The sequence below is a fragment of the Nansenia antarctica genome (assembly GCF_963989245.1).
Source record: "Nansenia antarctica genome assembly, chromosome: 13".
Taxonomy (NCBI): Eukaryota; Metazoa; Chordata; class Actinopteri; order Argentiniformes; family Microstomatidae; genus Nansenia; species Nansenia antarctica.
This window is the reverse complement of record NC_137683.1, coordinates 9,619,371-9,633,895: the sequence shown is the minus strand read 5'-3', so window position 1 is coordinate 9,633,895 and position 14,525 is coordinate 9,619,371. Positions and strand designations below refer to the sequence as shown.

The 14,525-nt window shown below is 43.6% G+C and overlaps 1 protein-coding gene across 2 annotated transcripts; it reads right to left on the bottom strand.

Annotated features, from left to right (window-relative positions):
- Positions 1 to 1,466: 1,466 nt before the first annotated feature.
- Positions 1,467 to 14,075, bottom strand: ptbp2a (polypyrimidine tract binding protein 2a; the record flags this gene model as incomplete). 2 transcript variants are annotated; one of them, XM_080544495.1, is made up of 14 exons in its annotated part: positions 13,997 to 14,075; positions 12,392 to 12,419; positions 8,722 to 8,797; positions 7,922 to 8,103; positions 7,044 to 7,184; positions 6,678 to 6,839; positions 6,413 to 6,523; positions 6,071 to 6,281; positions 5,409 to 5,521; positions 3,665 to 3,698; positions 3,094 to 3,186; positions 2,472 to 2,688; positions 1,723 to 1,800; positions 1,467 to 1,596 (listed from the first exon to the last, which is right to left on the bottom strand). In XM_080544495.1, exons 1-14 carry the CDS (start codon positions 14,002 to 14,004, stop codon positions 1,467 to 1,469), a joined length of 1,584 nt encoding a protein of 527 aa, XP_080400621.1. In that variant the 5' UTR covers positions 14,005 to 14,075. The 2 variants fall into 2 exon arrangements, with proteins under 2 accessions (XP_080400621.1, XP_080400622.1); XM_080544496.1 differs by having other exon boundaries at positions 6,083 to 6,281.
- Positions 14,076 to 14,525: the final 450 nt, after the last annotated feature.

Below are 14,525 nucleotides of genomic sequence, written 5' to 3'. Positions count from 1 at the left end.
GAAGTGAGATCGGAAAAGAAGAGGAAGAGGAAGCCGAGAGACAGAGGAGAGGAGAGGTGAATATAGAGCTACAGAAGTGTTTATTGAGCATGCTACAGAGTTAAAGCAGGTTACACACGGGAGGGAGAGAGAGAGAGAGAGAGCAAAAAATCTAAAAACACACAACCAAGTCAAAAATCTCCCCCACTTTGTTAGAAAATTATTTTTTAATTGTGCCGCTTTCAAAACTATACTGAATCTTACATTTCTTGAGATGTAAAAGTTCAACTAATATAGAAAATATACATGACTTTTTTATTTCAAACAGACACACAATCTATTTCTCTGGACACATCTATGCAGAAGGTTGAGGCTTCGAGGGAAGGGGTTCTTAATAAAACAAAAGCGGGTACAGTAGATCCCAAGATAACCGTCTGAGGAACTGTTAACAATTTAGAGTCTGAATCAAATAGTCGATCTTTTCTTATTGGACGATTAGAAAACGAGTTAAATCGAATGTTTCTCCTTTTTTTGACGCAATGGAAATCAAAACCAAAAAGGCACATACAACTTTGGTCCCAAAAAATTGTCCCGCTTCGGTTACAATCACTATCACAAGATGACTTCACTGTAGGCTCACTTCTGTTAACGTCTTCCAATGCATGCAACACCAGATTTTTTTTTCAGTTCCGAGAACTAGACATGCTTAGAAAAACCACTGTCAACTTCAACCCATGTACAACAGTAAACTGCAATAGAAAAGCATCAAAAAGGTAAAAACACTTAAAGAATACTCAGCCACAAGCCACATTATACCATTTTAGCTGCAGATGAGTTGAGGAAAAGGGAGACACAAGGTTCAATTAATCTCACAGGTAGAAACAGGGATTAAAGCTGTATGCTCGGTTGTCTATAGGAAACGGTAAAAAGACTTGTTTCAATGTCAATCTAATGGCTAGTCATTCCACAACAACCAATACATTGAATTATTTTTACCTGCAACTGAAAAGGCTAGGCTGTGGCAGATCTTGACAAAACCGTATGAACACACAAATTAAAATTGTGTTTTCAACAATGTCACACACATACCGGCAGAAACAAATGGGCCTCATCAGCAGGTTATGGGTATTGATGTAAATATTCCAAAGCAAAGAGAGTTGATATTGTCAGGTAAGGCACATATCTTGTCAGATAATCATAATTTAAATTAAACAAAATGAGGCACCAATGTCCATTCATCCTTCCTTCATATGAAGAAATGGGTGGGGGCAAACAGCTTGCCTGTAATAGAAATTGGGCTAGTGATACGCATATGTTTTACACAGTTGGATTCGAGTTTTCTGATACTCTCAAGGAATGCTAAAACGTATAAAGGAAAAAACACAAAAAAGGGTAAAAACTGGTCCCCAATGTCCAGAAACAGTAGCCAGATTAACGCCAAAAAAAAAAAGCGCTTGGAGACAAAGCGGTGGTGGAGGAGCGCGGGTTTAGATGGTGGATTTGGAAAAGGACACCCTGAGGTGCTGGCTGCCGCCCATGTTGTAGTTGTGGAGGTCCATCAGGCACTGGATGGCCTCTTCCACTGAGGACATCTGGAGGAGGGCCATCTTGTGATCCCTATGAAAAAGACAAATTGGTTACAGATGCAATCTGGGTACGTACAGTCAAGTTCACCCACCATGGAGTCGAAAAAGGACGGTTAAATCAGTTAGCCTCCGTTATGATGGCCGATAAGTTACTTACTGGAAAAACTTGAAGGCTTTCACAGCGCCACCGGCGTTGGAGAAGAGTAGTTTGAGGTCATCTTCAGATACGTCTTGTCTATGAAAAACAGGCATGGACTTAACATTCCAACAATGGACACAGAACCAAATGAAAAGTCTAACGATGTACAATCATTTGTTTAAAAGGTAAGAAAAGCCTGCACACGGGTAATTCCTACTCAGGGTTCCCACACCTTCTGAAACATCAAATTCAAGCACCTTTCAAGGACTTTCAAGGCTCAATTCCCTCAAATTCAAGGACCCAACACGGCATAGTTTGAGACAAATCTCGATGAGAATTGATATAATAGAAACTATCCGCTCACAGACAACAATTAAAAAGAGAGGCTTGAATGTGTGGACTTGAACTAGATGGTCTCTGGCCTTCTCTAGCAAAAGCAAAGCAAAACAATATATTGTGAAATATGTGTTAAGTTAAGCAATACAGAGAGGAGGAGCTAAGTAAATCATTTTTTAATATATATATTTTAGAGAGAGAGAAGAGAGGGGAATTCAAGCACTTTCAATGACCCATGTCTATTTTCAAAAACTTTGAAAACCTTGATTTTTTTTTTTCAAATTCACAAACTTTCAAGGATTTCAAGGACCCGTGGGAGCCCTGGCTACTCCTTAGTGCTTTAAATAATCAAAAAAAAACACAGAGATCTTTTTTTGCCTGGAATAGTAGAGTATTAAAGTGTACCCAGGTAGTTCCCCTGGTTTACTTACGGGACGTTGGAGAGGTGGAGTGTGGCGGAGGGAGGGAAGATGTTCTGGAAGTTCTTGGAGCCGGGCTTCTTGAAGCGATGGAGGGGGGAGTTGGTGAAGTCCTTGGTGAGCCCCTGGTCGTCCAGGCCGTCCCTGGGCAGCTGCACAGACTGGTGCTTGGACAGAGTCACGCGGATGATCTTCCCGAACATCTTCTGCCCGTTCAGATGACTCATCGCTGGGAGATACAGAAACAAAAATCAGACACAAAGACTGAGGTGGGAGGAGACACAAAGCAACAGGGAGGCTAGGCTTCCCACATCTAAAAGACAAGAGGGTCTGATCAATTCATACAATAGGCCAAATTAAATTCTAAGTGACAACTACAGCCGGCATCTAATGATGGCAAAGTCAGCCGCTCGCAGCGGTTCCAATCCCCGGCGGGCCACGTGTCGAAGTGTCCCTGAGCAAGGCACTGAACCCCTAATTGCCTTCAATGACTGACCCCTGGCCTATAGACGCCCCCTCTAGAGCATACATGCATTTCTTCGTACTCTGTGCAATGACAAAACTTGGAATCCCTTTCCCTTGACGGTTGTTAGAACAGACTATTGGAGAACAGAAAACCAGCATAGAGGCTCACCTAGCTGGGCCTGATTAGCATCTGACATCTGGATCAGAGCGCTGTCCTTCTTGTTGTACAGTATCTTCACCCTCTGGGCGTCCCCATACACTCCTGGATTAGAGCCATAAGCAGGCAGGAAGAGTGGGAGAAAGAGCAGAGACAGACAGTGAGGAAACAAGTTCGCACTGGAGAGAGGGAAGTTTTAGACAAGAGTAAGAGATGGAGAGCAGTCATCAGATATAAAATGGACAATTGAAAGACTTGAACAGAGGTGTGAAGGACAGATAAAGAGACACCCTCAAATAGATAAGTTAACAAGCTTGGTGAGATGGTAAATCAAAACTACGTGCATAAATCATATATAAACATGCATTAACACAAATCTATGAATTTTGGTTTTGAGAGCCAAAAGAGGAAGGGAGAGAACCAAACCAATAGTGAGAAGAGCAAAAAATACTACAAACTACAAACTACAAAAGTCCAAATCATGACTTTATGGAAATAAATCAATAAAAGACCCTAGCAGTGTTTTCTAAAAGAAAGAGAAATCAACAACAAAAGAAAAGGTAGAGTGCTAACAATAACATACCGAAGAGGGTAAACAGACTTTGGGGCGTAACCATCTTTAGAGGGAGAGAAGAGCAAGCAGCGTAAGACAGGTAGAGAGAAGAGTCGGAGGTAGAGAGCGGAGCGGAGATGGACAGATCAATCCAAAACGGAGGGTGGGTTCCCGGAGAATGGTGAAGGTGGTCATGGAGCATGGTTTCAAGGCAGTTAATTTGGCAAGAATGGAGAGTCGGGGAGTTCGGGGGAGATGGTTTTGGGTTCAAGTCCAAAAGCATGAGCAGTAGGGGGTTACAGGGATGGGGTGGGATAGAGAGGTTGGGAGGGAGAGAGAGGGGGGAAGAGAAAGGAAGGGGATTATGGGAAGTGGGGGGGGGGGGGGGGGAGCAAATGCAAATTGGAAAAAAAAGAAAATGGAGGGAGGGGGACAAAAATAAAAATACAGGTCAGTACACTGGAAATGCAGGAGTTTGGTCAGAGAATGGTTGGTTCATGTTCTTTAGTAATAAATACACAAGCAAATAAATAGTGCCAAATGTCATCACCCTGGACATACATGGGTAAGGAACATTAATGTCAAATCATAAATCACAACATAATAATAGGAGTAATAGTGAAGAGAAGAGAAGCAACATGCAGTAGAGCTGGATTCTCAGAATCTCAGAATCTCTTAGCTGAAGAGTATGAAATGTAGAGAATTAGTAAAAGACCATGCACTCAAATCCCTGTTGGTCCCCACTAGCATGCAAGAGTTGACACGAAAACCACCTGAGGGTGCGTTCTAGCATTCACACGTCTTTGACCTCCAGACACATATGGAATGTGCGGGACAAGACATAAGAGTATCTGAAAGGTTGGGTCCTCTGAAGGGGGGGTAGTGGCGCTCCCACATTTCATAGGAGCCAGAGAGAGAGCTTGGTAAGTAAAGAGGAGAGAGAGCTTAAAGAAAGCAGAGGTTTGAGTTTCAGTTCAGCATGGCAAAAGGGAGAGGAAGATCAATTTTCAAATGAGAGTGAAGAGAGACAAGATCAAGACTTGGGAAGGAAGGATTTAAGACACAGGTGGGAAATCAGAGGGCGGTCATGTCATATGAGCTTTGGTATGAGTCGGAGAGAGGGGAGAGCTTAGAGAGAAAACAGAGAGAGTTAACCAGTTTCAGCTCAACATGGAAGAGAGAGAGAGAGGATACAAAAAGGTCATAGCGAGTATCTAGGAAACAGCGAGCAGAATTGGTGAAATGGAGTACCAGTTAAGGGACGGGAGAGTCACATTTCGATATTTTAAAACAGGGGCTTAGGGGAAACATTTATTAGCTATTAATAGTGAGGAGACAGATGAAGGAGGGGACATCGAAAGGGCTACGACAAATACACACAAACAGATGAACAGAAACTAAGTATGTGCCCGTGTACTACCAGCTAGTGAATAGTATGAAGAGGGCCTGGTTTATTGCTGGTACATTAGAACCAACCTCATTATCGTCAATTAATAACTGCAGAGACCTGTGCCTTTCAATCTTGTATCGAGGCTGATCCTATCAAACCCATTCAACCAATCTGCCAATTAGCCAACAAAGCATATCATTACATTTATAGACCGACAAAAAAAAAAGAGGGTGACAAAAGGAACTGCAGGGTGTGTGGCTGGCTGACTAGCTGAACGAGAGAGAGAGTGAGAGTGAGAGTGAGAGAGAGAGAGGTAGAGAGAGAGAGAGAGAGATAGATTAGGTCAAGGCTGGTCAGTTGTAGAGGGGGTGAGGTCGGACTGACCTCTTCGTTGAGGTTGCTGACCAGGAGCACGCCGGCGGAGGAGTGTCCAGACAGCGCCACCCTCCCTGCGGCGGCGGCGGCAGCAGCGGCAGCGCTCAGCGGACTCAGGGCGCCTGTGTGACGGGCAGAAGAACGTCAGGAACGGGGGGCAGACAGTGATTTCACCAGACGGTAATCTCCTCAACGCCCGTGTCAAACCGGGATGTAAAGACCTAGGAAAAACTAGGTAACTGATGGGGTTTTAGCACTAGGATAATTCTCTATCGGTATTATGTTGAACTCCTCCCTAAGGACTGTTTAAGCAATTTGTTTAATTCACCCCCCCGAAGGCTGATCTTGGCATGAGAATAGCTGGGTGTTAATCAAACCCCTTTTTCCGTTTTCCCCATCAATTTTACAGCCCCTTCTTCTTCGTCCTAGACGAGCAGATTGTATGTCTACTCTTCTCTAGTATGCGGTGTCAGGGCCTCAGCCACCTGTCTGGGGAAATAGGAGGCAGGTGTGTGTACGACATCGCGGCACCTCGGGGGAAAACCTCGTGGCGGCAGAGACATTTAATACATAACAGCTCACACGCCCCTAAACCACCCCGAGAGCCCACAGGAAGAATGTGAAGAAGAATAAAAGAGAGGAAGGAAAAAACAAAAAAGAGAGGGATCTACCTGGGATCTTACCGAGCAGAGAGTTGGAGTCTTTGCTGAAGGCGACGGCTAAGGAGGGGTCCATGGCGGGCTGCCCGTCTCCCGCGGGGAGCTCGGGACGGGTGTAGTCTCGACTCTTGTCGTTGTTGTACTTCACGTTCAGGTTGACCAGCTTGGAGAAGTCGATGCGGAGCGTACAACAGGCGTTGTAGATGTTCTGACTGTCCAGGGCCTGAGGGAGAACGGAACATCACCAGGTATATGAATTACGTTTTTTTGGGATGGGGCTGATCCGTGGTCTTTTAAAGGGGATTAAGTGCACCAGAAAAGTGTTGTGGGGCCGGCGAGCCACCCCTCTCTCACCAGTTTGGCTTGCTGGGCGTTCAACGGGTCGCTGAACTGCAGCAAGGCTTGGAACTGATTGTTCTTGGTGAACGTGATTATCTTCATGACTGTGCCGAACTTGGAGAAAATCTAAAAAGGCAAAAACAGTGAGGGGAAAAAAAAGAAAAAGATGAAAAAGCATGGAACAGCTCCATAGCCGTTCAAAAAACCCAGAAAGAATAAGATTTAAAAAACCACACTAATTTCAACAAAGTGAATATGGTAATGAGGTAAGTCAACACACCTGCTGCAGTACGTCCAGAGTGACGGGGTAGAACATGTTGTCGATGATGATCCTGAGCACGGGGCTGGAGCCTGCAGACAGGGCGAGGTCACCGGCCACACCCGATGTCGGGGTCCCGCCCGCTTGGACCGCAGACACCGCTTGCAGGACAGCTTGTGTCCTCTAGGAAGAACGTCGGCACGGTGTTTGAATCAGTTATACGGCACAACCGATACAGGATTATCACATTTCTCTCTTATAAAGACCTGCTAAAGAATGTTCAGACATTAGCATAGGCGATTATTTTTGGACTACGGATGAATCCGTGTCGTGACGTTTATTTGTTTGTGAATGTTCGAGGAGTTCTGTTGGACTGCCGTGTCGTACCTGGTTGGGGTTGTCGGTTTTGAGTTGTTTGTGGTTGGAGTACTGGATGAAGACGGGAACGTTGCGAACTTGAGGCGTCACCGCAGAGTAGTAGTTCACCATGGCGATGGCCTCTTCCTCCGTCCCCAGCTCGATGAAAGCCTGAGCAGCGACACACAGTTACCATGGCATCTGTGGTTTATTATCATGAAGCTGGAATCTAGAACTGAAAATCTATTTCAATTAGTAGAACCATGTCATGACGATTATATTTTGTCCAGTCATACACTGTTCAATGATTGTTATGATCAGTATTATACTCGTTTAGGATTTTATGTTGTAATACAAATCAGGACAGCCAGTCAGTGTGGCGGCGGTGACATCAGTCCCATGGGTGGGTTGGTGGGGACGCACCAAATTAGGTGCGAGGCCACCCCGCCATAAGGGCGGCCTCTTGCTATTGAACTGGGCATGTGTTGCTGTAAAATGGTTGCTGCAAAAAACACCTAATCTGAGAGAGTTTGAGACAGAGAGGCGGGTCTCTACGCAGACAGACGTGTTTGACTCTCTCCTACAGACCTGGAGTAAAACGGTAAACCTCGGCTTTGACTCCGGAATCAAACGCGTCTTCTTTTTATTATGAGTATTAAAGTTGGGCCCGAGGGATTTTCCTTGCACGCTATCATCATCAAATGGTATTTTATCTTAAGTCTTACAGATATTGTACAGAATCAAAGACTGACGTTGGCAATTAGAAATCAAACAAAGCTGCAATACAAGACAGGAACATAACTGTCTTGCATGCCAACAATCTCCCACCATACTCATTGAAAAGTCATCGGTTGGTCCAGACAGAGAACGTGTAAAATGGATGCATTCTCCTCAGCCCTCCCACTGACCTGGTTCTTTCCTTTCAGCGTCAGGATGTTCGTGACTTTCCCAAAAGGCAACCCCAGGGCGATGACCTCTGTGTCTGAAACTTCATTGGGTAGTTTTCGGATGTGCAAGACACGAGAGGGCGGTGCTTCCATCCTGTCTTCAACTCTTAACTTCTTACTGTCACTTCCGTTTGACGTGCCATCTAGGAGATACAACGGGAAGCATTATAAATGGTTTGGATCTCCTTACGTTCATCTTCGGTAACATCACTGACCACGAATCTTAACAACAAAACAGACTCATTCAAAAGACTGAGACCACAAAGATTTCATCACATGTAACACAAACGAGCATAGCCCAATAGTTAAATCTGCATGAGGGACATAGCCGAATGATTTATTCTGAAAGAGTGAGGGGGGGGGGGGGGGGAGAACTACGGCATTTTATATATGGCTTTGAGAAACCTACAGTAGTGTGAACGCTACACAATTACAGAAGTGTGCTCTACTGCTCTATTTCTCTTGAAGACATTAAAAACCATCTTCAAAAGAGAGACATTAAAATTCACAGCACTACACCATCACTATTCCAGTCACATGCTCGCGTGTGTGGGTGGCCACCTACAGAGGAGCACAAGGTTATTCAGATACTAAATACCTCCCGTGAGGAAGAGATCCACAATACAGCCGTTTCACTTTGAAACACCCATTAAGTCTTTGATTTCTTTTAATGCCGTCGGACACTGATCAAATGACTTATGCTAATTCCATTCAGCCGGGCTAGAGAACGGGAGCGAGAAAGAAGGGGCCCCCAAACTTACCGCTGATACTGCTCATGGCAGAGTTGGGGCTGTTGCTGTTGTAGAGACTACTTGACAGCAACTCGTCTGATCCCCTCTGGAGAGAAGAAAACAACCAAACAAAGAGAAGGAGTGAGTGAGTGAGTGAAATAAAAAGGCATGCTCTCCAAGAAAAGAAACCTTTTATTTGCAGTCAGCTCCCCTCACAGAAAACAATGAAATACAGCTCTCTCAAGACGGGGTCGGAGGAAACGGGAGGGAACATAAAACACCAGAGGAGTCGCCCCCTTTCTTTCTTTTTTTCTTCTTTCTTCTTCCACATGTCGGTTTAATCTCGCTGAGTCTAGGATGTCAGACATGTCATTTCATCTAGATCTTTCTGTGCTCCCTGAAGGCTCAGAGCTGTCCGCCGCAGTCGGTCGCTGACGCACTGGGGGCGCCGCTAAAACTGACTGATGGGACAGCATGTCCAGGCGTGGAGCCATTACAGACCCAACTTCCTAATAGGCCATCTTAGGCTTCTCCTTTCGTCTGTGAGTGAATTTGAACAAATTGTTCTTTAGCGCCAACATTCTTTATGGTTACGATAAATTAGATGCAGAGCCCCCCATAGGGCCCAAAGTCCACCAAATAAATTGCAGGTAATAAAGTCGTCTATGACTTAAAACGTGACGACTCACACACCACGGCTAAGAAAGGTTTCTTTGAGGCAACTTTCTTTTGACATGAAATATTGATGAAAGAAACACTATGGCATGGACCAATCTTATGAGGGAAATCCGTTTCTGCAACCATCTCCCTTAGCCTAGAGGAAGACTTAACGTTGTTTTCGTACACACAAACATGATGCTGTTGCAGACAAACTCGGTTAGCAGGTCCAGACCCACAATGTGTTTATAAAACATAACATGTTTCTTTCTCAAAACCAGACATGCACTGTTACCATGTCATTGCTCAAAATTCCAATTTCATGAAAGCCAAGAAATGAGAACTGGAAATGAAATGAAATCAAGCGCTTTTCAATCTAATACTCCCAAAACCATAGTCCATTCAAGATCAAGTAGCCCATACAGCTAGGCCTATTGCTTCTGGTGCAATATGTTCTGCTTCCTATGAAAGATCTACAGTAGGCCCAATCAAAGAACATTCTAGAGCCTACTTGCATCTTCATGTACGCTCTTGGCCCAATACATAGGTTGAAGTCAAACCCTGGCATCAATATAAAAAGAAAAAGCTCCAGGATCAACTAGAGACAAAAACCTAATATGTGTGTCTCCATTTGTAAGGCTTCAGCTGGAGCTGGGACACTGATAGGGCTTTCACACCGCCAAGGAACCGTGCCGGTTCACGTTCCAGAACATAGTCTGGAACAGGCGGGCGCGTTCAGATTCTCAAGCGGGAACCAAAAACTAGAACGTTCTACACAAAAATTTCACAACAAGATGGCGACTACTTCACTGGAAAAGAGGATATCTCCCAGATTACAGTATCTGAAATAAACACTCTTGTATGGGACAAAACGTTCTCTTACTAGCCAGCAGTAGCTAACACGTTAACAGAATCAAAAATGTACACAAAGTCCACGTTTGCGCATGTTTACATTTAGTCAAACTTGGCTATTCTATTCTAGTATCAGAGGAGGGATGAACGGTTTCAAATTTTTTTAACCGAGAAACCGCTTACGAAAATAACCATGGTTTTCGATTCAAAATGACATTGTTGAGCCGCCAATTTCAAATAATAGAGCCCTATACTACTACAATACATTCATGACCTTCTTCAGACATACACGCTACCAAAAACAATTTGTATTGTGTCCTACAGACCGTAGGGGTCAGCAATGTACCCCATCACAGGGGGCATGAACGTTGCATCAAGACTAGTTTGTTTAGTCTGTAAGGCTATTCTAGTTTTCTTTTCCAGAAAAACAAGCTTGTTCACCTTTTCAGTCTTCAGAAGGGCTCATAACACACAGTTTTTTTTTGTTTTTTTTTAAAGGACCATCTCACTTCCCTAACAGTGTTGCCGGAAGGGATTGATTTCCAGCCCAACCACAGTCCAAAAACTGCCCAGTGTGATCATACGTAGCCCAATTGGGCAGGAATACGGCCAATAAGGCAACACTGTTGCCTAATTCTCCGTTCTGAGGAGAAACGGTCATGTGACACGTCTTTTTAGACAGTTAATTTATTGACAAATGACATGGTTTACTCTTTCATAGCATCTTCAACCACACACTTTTAAGGCGTTTATTATATATAGCAATTTATGATGTGATTAAATGTAAAAAAACAAAATGAAGGATTAACTGTAGTGGAAGAAATTATTCAATTTCCAGTGAAGTAGCCGCCATCTTGATGGTTCCGCTTAAACTGGTATGAACGCGGGCTGGTTCCTCAGACAGCACCGAGGTTCGGAGGTTCCAGAACGCGAAAGGGAATGGGCACAGCCTTGGCGGTGTGAAAGCCCTATGTGTTAAGACTATGTGTTAAGACTATGTGTTAAGACTATGTGTTAAGACTATGTGTTAAGACTATGTGTTAAGACTATGTATTAAGACTATGTGTTAAGACTATGTATTAAGACTATGTGTTAAGACTAATGTATTAAGACTATGTGTTAAGACTATGTATTAAGACTATGTATTAAGACTATGCATTAGGACTATGTATTAAGACAAACTTTTGGCTGGGCCTCACATTTACAGGCCTGGCATGATCTGAACAAAAATCCTTTGTGTGTAATGCTTTGCAATTCACATAATAGCTGTGCTAACATACACTCACCAAGCACCTTATTAGGAACACTATACTAATACTGGGTAGGGTCCCCCTTTGCTTTTAAAACAGCCTCAATTCGTTGTGGCATTGATTCCACAAGATGTTCCTTTGAGATTCTGGTACAGATTTTTCTGGTGCACTTTCAAGCTGTGAATCTCCTGGTCTACCACATCCCAAAGGTGTTCTACTGGATTCAGATCTGGTGACTGGGAAGGCCACTGAAGAACACTGAAGTCATTGTCATGTTCATGAAACCAGTTTGAGATGACTTTTGCTTTGTGACATGGTGCATTATCATGCTTGAAGTAGCAGGGTTCGACAGTAGCGCCGTTTTACTTGCCCGGGGCAAGGGTTTGTTTGCGCTAGCACGGCGACGCTGCTAGATCCCGGATATTTTTACCTGTGTGCAGGAAGAACAACAGACGGCGCAGGTGCCAGACTAGACTAGATGATCGTGAGTGAAGATATTATCAAAGCGTAAACACCGTCTGTTGTTCTTCCTGCACACAGGTACAAATATCCGGGATCTAGCAGTGTCGTCGTGCTTGCGCAAACAAACCCCGCAAATGTTTTACTTACTCCGGGCAAGTAAAACAGCGTTACTGTCGAACCCTGAGTAGCCATTAGAAGCTGGGTACATTGTGGCTATGAAGGGATGCACATCAACACTCAAATAGGCTGTGGCAATCAAGCGATGGCTGACTGGTATTAACAGGCCCAAATTGTGCCAAGAAATTATTCCCCCCACCATTATACCACCTGAATGAATGAGACGGTGTACAGGTGTTCCTAATAGTGTCCAGTGAGTGTATAGCCTACCATTGATAATGACAAAATATGATATTATTTCATTTGGGTTCTGTGTACTACCATTGTAAATGAGTATCTGTTTGCGGTGGATTAAGACTTACCTTTACACCAACTGCAACATCACCAATGCTGAAAAGAAGAAAGGGGGAGATGTTGAATTATTAATTGTTGTAGAGACTACGTTTAGGCTACTCATAACAATGTAGTCTGCTAAGTTAGCTGTGCATTCCGTGCCTCGTTCCTCGTTGATGGACTTCTGTCAACAAAGGAAAGGTGAACCAGTCACCCAGCTAGCAAACTAGCCAGCTGGAGCTAAAAAGACTTCATGTTAGTCCTCATTGTGACTTCTGTGTGAGGAGGCACGTGGTTAGAAGATCATTAGATCTGACACTACTATGTGGGCTATATCATGTCCACCAAATAATTTATGGATCAGATCCTCGAGATTGCTTAATCCTATAATCAAGTCTTTCAACACACCCTTTCTGACTGGACTGGTGCACTCCATCAACTAGCACACACTAGCCAACCAAATGTTTCTAAATAGCCAAGCATTATCATCAGGCAATCCATCAGACTTCTTTGTTTGAGTGTGAAGTAGCCTAAAGTCACATCTAGCTACCTCAGGAGAGGCTGGTAGAGGTAGCAATCAGAGGATGGGCTGAATAAGAACCACTCCATTCATCAGTACCATTCCATGCTTTCTACCCCCAGTCTCCACTGCTTGAGTTTAGAATGATAAGGTTCTATCTCCGTTTAGGGCAGTTCAGAGATATTGAGAGTCAAAGTTTTTACATTCCATTATGTTTTGTGAGATGGAACCTTTGTATTTTATGAATTACTAACTCAAAAATGTCAACATTTTAAAAATAACTCCACACAGGCATTAATAAACACCTAATGGATCAGATTATGTAAAAAAAACTCAATTTTGACCAAAAATGGAGATAGAACCTTATAATTCTAACGTCACCCCCCACAGTCTCCACTGGGCTACACGCTTCTGTTCTGATGCGATGGCTTTGTAAGTGATATGATCCCTGGCAGGAAAACGCTCCAAGCATGGATTAATATCCATCCATATCCTGGATACATCTCGTGTATCCACGATTTATAATGTATAACTACATACGTCTTAATAATCAAATACCCACAAAATAAGTAAATAACGTGTAGATCGATACGAGTGATGCGTGCATTACTTAACTAAACTGGTTTAACCAGCTTGCTTAATAGCAAGACGCATCAGAACAGGAACTTCCCGTATCCATTTCAGGAGTTAGACTGACCCCTAGTTAGTAATGCCATGGAAAGTAGGCGTGTTGACTAGCTCACGGGGTTCGTCTATATGCTGGAAAAACATGGAACGCGTCAACAATGGAGCGTCGGTGAACATTATCAAAACAAGTTTCCCGTTCAGCTTTAATTAGAAGCTTATGACCAGTAACACAGTTATATAAAAGGAGCGCTACAATTACATATTAGCGAAACATTACGTTCAAAAACATCTAACGTTCAATGGAAACCCTATCGTTTCAGGGATTAGTCCTACCCCTCGCTGGCGAACACCTTTGTCGCTAAAGGAGATATCTAAGGAGAGATTTTAGCAAGTTCGTTTCAACAAGATTACATCAAACACACCACAAGACGAATTCGCCTACGTTACACATGCAAACAGAAGCACACATGTGTACAGTGTTGCTCACCCGTCCATTGCCGGAGAATCTCTCTGAACGACCGTTTTTGTTCCGAGATGTTCTCTTGTTAGGTACCAAGTAACACACACACTCACACGGCGACAAAATGGAGGCGGCTGGAGACAGTGCTGGCGGAAATGGAGGCGGCTGGAGACAGTGCTGGCGGAAATGGAGGCGGCTGGAGACAGTGCTGGCGGAAATAGGCGGAGATTGTCGAACCACTCCGAAACGAAGCACTTGAAGGAGAACTAATGCGTTGATCGTAAAATACAGTATATTGAATATGAGAGGATTTTCTTTAACAGGTGAATTTTTTGGTCTCACTTTTTTTAAACGACTAATTTCCTGTGCATTAAATGAGAAATGAAACCTGTATCAGTCAGTCTTCAATGTTTCATTTTGGTCAGATTAAAGGGACACTTCACTCGTTTAAAATGGCGATTTTTCTCCGTTCTGTAGGAACAGGAAAGACGTGACCCCCCTGTGACTCTGTTATTGAGGATAAAAATAATAACTCATTTAGGTATTTTTAGAACCT